This window comes from Myotis yumanensis, unplaced genomic scaffold (assembly GCF_028538775.1).
Source record: "Myotis yumanensis isolate MYYU_CA2020_CCGP unplaced genomic scaffold, mMyoYum1.0.hap1 SCAF_6, whole genome shotgun sequence".
NCBI lineage: Eukaryota > Metazoa > Chordata > Mammalia > Chiroptera > Vespertilionidae > Myotis > Myotis yumanensis.
Window position 1 is genome coordinate 44,354,763 of NW_027223757.1, and position 11,334 is coordinate 44,366,096.

Genomic DNA, 11,334 nt, shown 5'->3' on the forward strand with positions numbered 1-11,334 from the left:
TTCATTTAGGACAGGGGTGGGCAAACTTTTTGACTCGAGGGCCACAATGGGTTCTTAAACTGGACGGGAGGGCCGGATCAAAAGCATGGATGGAGTGTTTGTATGAACTAATATAAATTCAAAGTAAACATCATTACATAAAAGGGTACGGTCTTTTTTATTTTTTAGTTTTATTCATTTCAAACGGGCTGGATCCGGCCCGAGGGCCGTAGTTTGCCCACGGCTGATTTAGGAGAAACAGACTTATGTAATAAGATCTAGCACTAAATAAATCTAGTTTGTGATATCTTATTGCTTATAATGTAAAGAAAGAACACACTTATTGTAAAAATTATACTTCTTTTTGTTTTGTTAGGTTTGAAAGAACCGGATAGTGAATCGCCAAGCCAGTGGTTCCATGTCAGTGACACTTATGTGCAAGAGGTTCCAGAATCAAGAGCACTTAGTGCACAAGCGTACCTTCTTTTTTATGAAAGAATATTTTAATTAGTTGTTAATTATTAAGGTTAATGATTATTTAGATCACTTTTATTTAAATGCTGCAATGATAGCTATAATATGCAATGTGCCTTTGTAGTCTATTCTCTTCTGTAGGAATAGCATGTCCCTCAAATGCTCCTGAACATTTTTACCATTTGGGTGAATCCTTTTAAAGTAACTTAAATTTAGTCAGTGCTTTCAAATTTATATTTTTTAAATAAACGTAAACACATGTTTTAAAATGTTTGTCCTGGAACAAAACTAGAATTTACAGTAGTAGAGGAAACTCCTTTATGATGTGGCTTATTATTACAAGCATTCAGAAATGATGCTGGCTAAATCAGATCCTTCCTTAAAACTTATCCAGTCCTGGCTGGGTGCTCAGTGGGCTGAAGCATCATCCCATACACCACAAGACTGAGAGTTCGATTCCTGGTCAAGCACATACCTAGATTGTGGGTTCGATCCCCGTTTGGGGTGTGTACCAGAAGCAGCTGATCAATGTTTATTTCTCTTTCTCTCCCTTTCTCTCTCAAATCACACAACAAAACAACGAAACAGTGTTAGCCAAATGTGAGTCACATACCACCTTTCTGATATATATGTATCTCTTGTGCCGTTATTTACTTATAATTTTTAACCTTAGTTTTTAACTGTAGCCCCGTTTATGTGCTAGTTGTATTTTCTCTAATAAACCTTAAAATAAATATATAACTATTAAAGAAAAATTGTTTATTCCTGTAGCAATTCACTCAAAATCATCTCAGGACTATCCAGTGGTATATGTATGCTGCTGTATGGGAAACATTGCTATCACATACATGTATACAGTTGGCATAGTGATCTTGTCATATTTTGTATGATTTCAGACATATAAAAAGGTATTGCTGTAACTTCAGTAATATGGATTTCTAATCAATATATTGATTAGCTTATTGCTTTGCTATTTTGAGAACTAGAAAAATATTGAAATATTTCATCAACATATTATTTGTAACCTACTCATAGTGGAGTTGCAAGTGATTAGGCAAGGTCAAAGTATAATTATAGATAATTGTTACATTCAGAATTGATAAATAGAAGTTGTTAATCCATATGAGACCATAGGATATCTTTGAAATATAAATTACCTAATTAAATTTGTAAATGATAATTATATTCTATTATATTTAACGGTAGAAAATACCTTTATAATTCTAGATCAGTAAATACAAATCATGGTATTAGGGTTTTGCAATCACTTTGTATTCAGCAAACATCATTAATAAGTTCAAGTGAGTTTAGCTTTTATTTTAATGGGGCATGAAGTTGGCATTTCTGATTTTCTTTTTAAATAATTAAATAATAGTAAAGATATGATCGTTTTTCCCCTAGAATACAAATTATTAAGCTGTCAAAACTTGGCATGAAAATATTTCCACTGCTTGGGCTTAAATTTTAAAAAATAATCACTATTTTGGTGTCACTTGATTGAGTCAGAATACATAATTGCATGGTTCAAGCATCCTAATCATTAGTGCCAACAGACGATGCTACAGGAAGGTGCTGGGATAAGTGCCTACTCCCAGTTCTCCTTGGGGAAGTAAGGAAAAGAGTAGTGGCTGGAGATCATTGTGGAACATTTAACCACAACTTTGGTTCTTTTTAATGTGCGAGTATATAACATTATCAGGGTTACCAGTGCTGCCTTTTGATACATGGATGAATGGAATTGTGATAATGTACAAAATGCAGAACTTAAAAAAGTGTCATGTCACAAATTCTATTTTTAAGCTGTTGCAATTTTAATAGTAGTATTTTTCTTGATTTTTAACAGTAAAATGATGGAAAAATACATATGTTAATCTGCAAACTCAGGTTGTTTGTCTTATAAAAGGTAGTTTAAACAGTGTTTAAATTAGTATTTCTGTTTAATTGTAATCCATTAACATTGAAGAAATCAGTAGCAGAGCAGTGAATTTTTTTGAGAAATACTAGTGAAATCTCTATTCATGTCAGCCAACTTGGTAATGACAATTACCATCCACTCCCCCAGATGTAAATATTGTCACCTCATTTTGCTCCTAGAAAAGATAATATGAAGAGGCATGTACTTTTCATTGGATGGTTACCTGCTTCTTGTATCATTGATAGAAGAAAGAGAGAGAGAGAGGGAAGCATGAAGGAAGGGAGAGCAGAAAGGGAAGGGAATGAAAGGAAAGGAAGGGAAAGGAAGAAAGGGGAGAGGAAAGGAAGGAAGGAGAGAGAGCATTCTTTTCTGTTGCCTTTTGGCTTATCCCTTACACAGCTAAAGTCAGAGATGGTGGGTGATAGTTAAGGCCCAGAATCAAGGAAAGTGCCTACTTCCTCCTTTCATTGACAGGATGCCAGAAAATGCATCAGTGCTGTATTTATCAAATGGATATTTTAAGCTTTATTCTGAGTACCAGTGAAAACTGATTCTTCGTTGAGTGAGTGATACATTGTAGCTTCAGAATATTACTTCCATACTGAAGTACTACAGTAGTTTTTATGCTTAACTTCATATTCATTCATTATGTATATATTTATTGAACATCCACTATGCGTCAGGCACCTCGCTGACACTATTTTAACATGTTTTAAAATGGAGAGACCTATGTAAGTTTTAGACATTATCCCATAAGTAACATACAAATAGAATACTTTTATTTCCATTTCCATAATGTTAAATGAGCTAATTCTAAAATCTACTTTTTTGTGGTCTGGAATTTATGAATGCTTTTCCAGGTCTGTTGATAATGGAATAAATTTCATTTTGAAACCTAAGAATTTTCGAATTATAGCTCTTGTAACAAGAGAAAGTATTTTAAGTTACACATGGGTCTGCATTAACATTTTTGTTTTTATTTTGAATATTTCCAAAGCACATTTGTAGGGGTACAAAATTATAAAGCTACTAAAATAATGATAGTTTCCAGATGCCCTCAGGAAACAGTACAAATAAGTGAGAATGTTTACAGATCTTCAAAACACCAACCATAAGTGCTTGGCCAAATGAATTTAAAAAGTTAAACAGAAATTTTACTTGCTTTATTTAGAAACTGGTTTAGAAGGTATGTCTAATCCCAGTGTCCCGTTTTTTCCCTATTTAAAATAAAATTTCGATTGTGCCAATTATGTGAATATTTTTGACATGACCATGTATGTGTCTATATTTAAGATTTTGTCATTTAATATTTTTAAACCTGATGTGAAGACCACCTTTTAGGTGGCTAAAGAGAGTGGTAGATGGTGTCAGTTGATACCTGTTTTATTTTAAATGTGCCAACAGAGCTATTTTGCAATATAATATTTAATAGCTCTTAGCTTGCATGTGATTTTACTAAGTGATTTTATACAATAGCTAAATAAAATTTCCTGAAGATTAAGCTGTATAATGTATCACTTTCATCGAATTTTTGTAGTATAAAATAACATCCTGCCTACTTTCCTTAAATTCATATTCATAATTTATCTATCTGCATGTTACCTGATATATAAGCCTAAACCAAATATGTTATGTGCAATAAAATTGAGCATCTATATATAGTGTATAAAGAAAGACTATTTTTAGATATTTAAAATGTTTTGGTTAATGTGAAAATTCATCAATTCAAATCTATTTAAAAGATAGATAACTATATTTTTAATTTTGAATAGCATTGGGTAATATATCATTCCTACGGTTTTATCTTTTTTTTTTTGCAGTGTTTTTAGAAAATAAATAACTTATTGAGTATTATTTTGATGTTCCTGTATAAACATGCATAATAAATATTAAATTCTTATTTACTTTATACTTCAAGATTGGTCCTGGAGTTTTTTGCAGTGCACATTACTGAGTAGAATATTTTATCTATCAACATTGTATTTATTTACTTAGCAAAATTCAAAACATTCTTCATATTTTAGAAATTCATGGTTTCAGAATAAAATTTTTTTTTTTTAATAGAAGAAACTCTTTTTTTTTTTTAAATATATTTTATTGATTTTTTACAGAGAGGAAGAGAGAGAGATAGAGGGTTAGAAACATCGATGAGAGAGAAACATCGATCAGCTGCCTCCTGCACATCTCCTACTGGGGATGTGCCCGCAACCCAGGTACATGCCCTTGACCGGAATCGAACCCGGGACCCTTCAGTCCGCAGGCCAACGCTCTATCCACTGAGCCAAACCGGTTTCGGCCAGAATAAAATATTTTAAATGGGCTACTCTTACTCAGATTTCATTATCTACCAAAGGTGAGTCTTCATCCTTTCAGATGTTTCTGGAAATGTTTGAGTTATTTAGGCAGGATAATTCATTAGGTAATATTTTGTTTAACTGTGTTTAACCTTTTTTGGGTCATATAGCTCTTTGAGATTATGAGGAAAGCTATAGCCCATCTTTCAGTTGTTTAATAATTTAGTAAGTATTTATTGAATACCTGCTGTGTAGTAGGCATTGGGGATACGGCACTGAACACAGGATATAGAAATCTCCAAGAAGGGAGGAAACAGACATCCTAAGAAATGAAGAGTAAGGAAAAGATATATCAAATGGCAAATGACATGGAGAAAAATCAAGCAACATTACCCAAGAGCCATATAGGAATTAAGGTCCTGCTATTCCCAAAGGGAAACTATGAGTGTTGGGGGAAGAGGAGGGTTTTAATTTTCGAGCCCTCTCCTATAGAAGATGGGAAGGAAAATTCTCAGAAAAATATATGCACCAGATTTTTGTATGTAATTTTGAGGTTCATGAATTTCCTGAAAAATGTATTTTCATACATTTTTAAAGTTGCTCTCAAGCAGAAATATACAAACTGTTTGTATTCCCATTTGTATGTAGATAGGCTGGTTATGCCACAGTGGCAAATTACCAAACATCCCAGTGGCTTAACACAACAAAAGTTTATTTCTCACCCAGGGTCCAATGTGAGTCTTGGCAATTGTAAAGGCAACTATTTTCCAACTGATGACTATAATCCAGGCTGATTGTGGCTCTATCATTTCAACACCAGGCCTCACACTATGGCAGGGAAAGTGAGCATTAAAATGTCTTGCACCAGCGATTAAATTCTTCATCTTGGAGGTGTCATCAACAACCATTGGCCAGAAGTAGTCATGTGTCTCTGCCTAATTGCAAGTAGGAAAGAGCAGGTCTTCCATGGGTTCAGGAAAAAAGTATGGGAAGAGTCACTAAATACTCAGATCACTCTTCTTTCTACACATGGAACATGGTGACTCTGTTTTTATGGGATACAGCCCCAAAGTCGCATCCAGCCCGGCCGGTGTTGCTCAGTGGTTGAGCTTTGACCCTTGAACCAAGAGGTCACAGGTTCGGATCCTGGTCAGGGCACATGCCCAGGTTGCAGGCTCCATCCTCAGTGGGGGGCATGCAGGAGGCAGCTGAACAATGATGTTTCATCGATGTTTCTGTCTATCCCTTTACCTTTCTAAAAATCAAAACATTTAAAAACAAACAAACAGAAAAACACGAAGTCCCATCCAGGCAGTTTTATTTGCTAAGTTAAGGCTCTAGGAGAGCTACATCAGTTCTGGATGTTGCTTCCACTGGTCTGGAGACCCAGGAACCAAAAGGGTCTGCTCTGTTTCCCCATATACTTATTGTACAGGGTTGGAACTGGGGGGACCGTGACCACAATAAATATTCTCATTCAGATGGGGAAGAAGAATAGAAATATTATCAGGGTCTCTTACTCTGGTTATGGGGAATGTCCATTTTGTTCACCAAGAATTCCCTTCTCCATTGTTCTCTGTGACTCCATACTCCACCTTCTGGAAGGATCTTTTATTATCCTCCTTGACTACATCTGAATGGCTGTTGAGGAATATGCCATTCTTGGGAAATACATAGCTTTATTTCAGTTTATTTCCTAGATAATTGGGGAAGTTGTTTTTTTGTCTTTTTCTTTAAGTTCAAAACAGTCACAAGTTCTTTTAGCCAAGGTTTATAATTTACTAGAAGCCTGGTGCATGGATTCGTGCACAGGTGGGGTCCCTTGGCCTGGCTGGTGATTGGGCCTATCGGGGCGGTCTCGCCCAGTCCGGATTGGGGCCAATCGAGGCCAGCCTGGGGAAGGGACTGCGGGAGGTTGGTCGGCTGTGGGAGGTTGGCTGTGGGAGTGCACTGACCACCAGGGGTCAGATGCTGTGTTGAGCGTTTGGTTGACCAGTCGTAATGGTCGCTTAGGCTTTTATATAGAGAGATTTTTCAGTACAACTCTTAAAGTAGGCCTTTTTCTGCTTCCAGTCAGATTTACATGCCAGTAACCATACCATTTTTTTTAAGACAAGTAGTTCTTGGGTTGGCTATATTTCTCTGATTTCCTACCTCCATATCTCTCCTGACTTTTTGGGCAGGTATATTCTGTCTATAAGTTTTAAAGGGAGAGCCATCCTGTTAACCACATTTTCATCTTCAGGCACTTTTTTCCAAGTGAGGAAAATAATTAAGGTTCCACACCCTTAATTAATCCATTGAAGTTGTTTTGTTTTTTTTTCCAAAATAAATACGAAGTCTACACCCTTAGTTATGAATTTTGCTGCAAGGCTGAGTTTTAATAATCCTTTGTCACTTAAAGGCTTTCTCAAGTTTATCTCCTACTGCTTGGAGGTGAAAATCACAAGCATATGAGGCTCAGAATTTCTGGTCACCTCTTCCTTAGTTTCAGGTTTCACAAATCAACCATTCTTTCTGAGCTCCAGCTTTATAATGAGCTTGCCAAATGTGTCAAATAGCACCCCACAACACTCTTATTATTCAACTTTTCCCCTTAGTTCGAAACTCACTAGGTACTTTTTCTCCCTCCCAGGTTATCGTGAGTTAGAGTGATATCAAATCCACTGCATAATGTGAAGTGCCGTGTTCCTAGCCTCCAGTATTAGCTATGTATACCAACCAACCTCTAAGCCAGTACCACACAGTTTTGGTTCTTTGAGCAGCATCCAACTCCCATTACCAATATCTGTATTTGTCAGGGGAAGCTAGACGTATGTTGTATTACCAAATTATTTCAGAATCTTAGCAGTTTATTCTGTGATCATTGCAGCCTTTTGCTGATTTGGGGCTCTTTCTGGCCACCGTTCCCATGAAATAACTCAGTGGTCCAGACTGAGAGAGAATATATCAACCCGTAGCTACATTATATGAAATACTAGAGGCCCGGTGCATGATATTCGTGCACTGGGGAGTGTGTCCCTCAGCCAGGCCTGCACCCTCTCCAATCCAGGACCCCTCGGGGGATGTCCAACTGCCTCTCGCAATCCAGGACCGCTGGCTCCTAACCACTTGCCTGCCTGATCGCCCCTAACCCCTTTGCCTGCCTGCCTGATCGCTCCTAACCCCTTTGCCTGCCTGCCTGATCACCCCTAACTGCTCCCCTGCTGGCCTGATCGCCCCTAACCGCCTCTGCCTCGCCCCGCATCTGGGAGCCAGGATTTCCTCCTCCAACTGGTCACAGGCACCCGGGACCCGGGCTTCCCCCCCTTCTGGCCAGCCGCGGGCACTCAGGACCCAGGCCAGCTTCGTTCGGGCTGGCTGCAGCCACAGGCGCCCGGGACTGTAGGGTGGGCAGCTTGTCCCTCTCCCGGGCCACAGGCGTAGGCAAAGCCACTGGCGCCCGGGACAGCTTGTCCCTCTCCCAGGCCACAGCCTGGCTGGTCCCCATTTCTCTCTCCCCAGTGTTGAGTATCTGAGCAGTTACAGCATGATGGTGGGAGGGTGTGATGACCATTTGCATATTAGCTCTTCATTATATAGGATATGGCCTTCTTGGTTGATGTTACAGTGCGTCAGGTCCAGAAATGACAGTCATCGCTTAAACCGCAGGTTAGTGGCCAGAACTAATTTGCCAATTCCTCCCTAACTTTAAGGGAACTTAGAAAATTGCTGTCTTCTGTGTGCTGTGTCTATGGAGAATCAGATATGGGTGAACACTAATAATGTCTTACAACATTATAAAAGTGAATTAAGTACAGAAGTAGTACAGTAGCTTGAATCACAAAAGATTTTAGGTAAGAATATGCCACTCAGTGAACATACAGTAGTAGGTTTACCTTACTTTCTCCAGTCTGGCCCAAATGCGCATTACCAGTTTGGTTCATTGTTAAATAACCGAAGTAATTATTATTTTATATCCTCCTCATACTTATGCCAGATACTGACTTTCTAAGAGATGCTTAATTAACAACAGTACTTAAGAATTAAAAGTTATAATTTGTAATAATTTGCTTGTAGCATATTAGCTTGAAATAATTCTTATCCTCCATTATATGCTTTATTGTGGTAAAAATATATAATAAAATTTACTATTTTAAGCATTTTAAGTGTATGATTCAGTGGCATTAAGTACATTCACAATGTTCTACAAATACCACCACCATTCGTTTCTAGAACCCTTTCCTAATCCCATACAGAAACTCTGTACCCATTAAATAACTCCCTATTACCCTTTCCTTCAACTCCCAGCAACCGCTATTCTACTTTCTGTCTCCATGAAGTTGCCGATCCTAGGTACCTCATGTAAGTGAAAATACGCAGTATGTGTCCTTTTGGGTCTGCCTTGATTCACTTAGCATAATCTTTTCAAGGGTCATATGTGTCATAGCATGTCTCAGAATTTCATTCCTTTTAAGGCTGAATAATATTCTCGTGCATGTATATACCACAGCTTTAAATGATATTTATTCTTAAATTTCAAAAGGGATGTGGTATGGAACTTAACACTGTAAAGGTTTAACTCTTGAGAAGCAGGAATATGTCCCAATTCTTTCTCTTCAATATCTCATCTTATTTAACATGTCTCCATTTTACCTTGAGGATAACTTGTTTCCATAATGCAAAGTAGTAACTTGAACATATCCTCCCCTTGAACTTTCTCCTTCAAACACTTTGCAAACAGGAGAAGTTAAGAAATTTAATTTATAAAGTCTGCTGATTGTTGGTCATAAGCGAGAGTGTCAGTCAAGACTGGCAAGATGAGGCTGCTCAGCACTTTCTGGTCAAGGTGCACAATGACCAGCCGGCAGCAGATCACACACAGGACAGCTGTTCACACCCTTGAGCACAAAAGCATTCTGAGGAAGTTTGGTGTTGAAATGCACATACGAGACCGATGCCTCCTTCAGATCGTAACGTTACAGGGAAATCCTAGATGACAGTGGCGAGGGAAACGGGTGGGAGTGACTGCTGAGGGTGGCTCATGAAACTGGTACAGGGAACAACATTTAGCAATAAGTGTCCAAAATGATGGGCCCACACTGGGGTCATTGTTCAAAATGTTAATTTGATTATTTGACAAAGGGGAAAAAAACGTGGCTATGCAGTTTGCCGGCCAGTTGGAAAGCATAGATGAAAAATAAATCTTTCAGAAAATTGCTTCAACTTCACTAGGGAAACAAGAGAACAACTGCATGATGATTACAGGAAGCAGGAACATACAAAAGTTTCACTAGCGATCAGGCTTTACAGAGAAAGAACGTTTTTCTTATTAGAATGTTTCTCAGGCCCTGACCGGTTTGGCTCAGTGGATAGAGCGTAGGCCTGCGGACTGAAGGGTCCCGGGTTCGATTCCGGTCAAGGGCATGTACCTTGGTTTCGGGCACATCCCCAGTGGGGGGTGTGCAGAAGGCAGCTGATCAATGTTTCTAGCTCTCTATCCCTCTCCCTTCCTCTCTGTAAAAAATCAATAAAATATACTTTTTTTTTTTTAAAAAAGAATGTTTCTCAGAAAAGTAAACTTGAAAAAAAACCTTGGAAAGTGAAGAAAATCACAGAGCAAAATCAGAGATTAATAAAGTGATTTTTAAACCTGTCTCGGTCTGTGTGCAGTGTGTGCGCGCGCTGAGCGGACATACGGGGAGGGGGGAGGGTGGAGGGCGGCATCCCCAGCGGCATCCCAGCCCCCGCCGCCGCGCTGCCCCTGCCTTCGGCGGGCTCTCCCGGGGGAAGCTCTGGCGGAAGAGCCTCTGGGACTTGATCCCGCAGAGGTTTCCCTATGGAGGGCTTTATTCCACATCTCACCCAGGAGCATCTTGGTTTCCTGTGTTTTCTAAGGAAGACTAGGTTTTATGTCAATGGCGTCTACATTTACCTCCGTGTAGTCCTGCTACCTTATTCCTACTGTCACTTGCATGTGTTTTGCACCATTCTCAATGGAACAGTTTAGACACTTGGTGCACTTCCTTCGGTCACACACAAGTTTCATTCATTCACTCCCCAGCAAGGCACTTTCCAAGACTTCGTTGAGAAATGGATAGTGTATCTTCGGAACATTTTGGTTTTCCTTGTAACTTGTAGACGCTGGCCTGGAAATCGATACTTTTTATCCCCGGACATTGTTTCAGAGTAAAACAACACGGAGTCCAGGATGCCACTCCAAGAACTGCGCTGCCTGCACCCCTTCTGGGGGCCATCTTGCAGCTGGGAGGTGGAAACTGGACCTCCCCGCCACTTTTCCTTAAAGCTCAGCGGGAAAGAGCGGAACCTCGGGACTTGCTGGGGGAGGTTCCGCTGAGCCCGTGTCCCCGGAAGGGGGCGCGATGCTTCGAGGTAAACAAAAAGAGTGACCGCTGCGGGGTCGGCTAAGGTCCCCGCCATCGCTGCCCTCCAGACGGGCCCCACCGCTACCGTCTGGGCCCTGAGGCGGAGCCCTCGGCGGCGCTGTGAGACCGAAGGCCGCTTTTCGCCAGGAATTTGCGCCAGACCGAGGCCGGCCCACCGCTCCGGGAGCTCCGAGCCACCGGCCAGTTCTCCAGTTTGACCCTTTGGCCCTTCCGTAGTCTGAAACTAGTGCCGTAAACTCAGCCCCCTTTCCGAAGCGAAAGTGTTCCTAGGGAAGAACATCCCTCG

The 11,334-nt window shown here is 39.8% G+C and overlaps 1 protein-coding gene across 5 annotated transcripts in view; it reads left to right on the plus strand.

Annotated features, from left to right (window-relative positions):
* The window catches only part of USP45 (ubiquitin specific peptidase 45), a 54,868-nt gene extending 54,142 nt beyond the window's left edge, over positions 1–726 (plus strand). For all 5 annotated transcript variants that reach the window (XM_070418029.1, XM_070418032.1, XM_070418031.1 and 2 more), the window contains one exon: positions 356–726. In XM_070418029.1, coding sequence (XP_070274130.1) covers positions 356–486 — 131 coding nt within the window. In that variant the 3' untranslated portion in view covers positions 487–726. The remainder of the gene's footprint in view (positions 1–355) is intronic.
* The last annotated feature ends 10,608 nt before the right edge of the window (positions 727–11,334 follow it).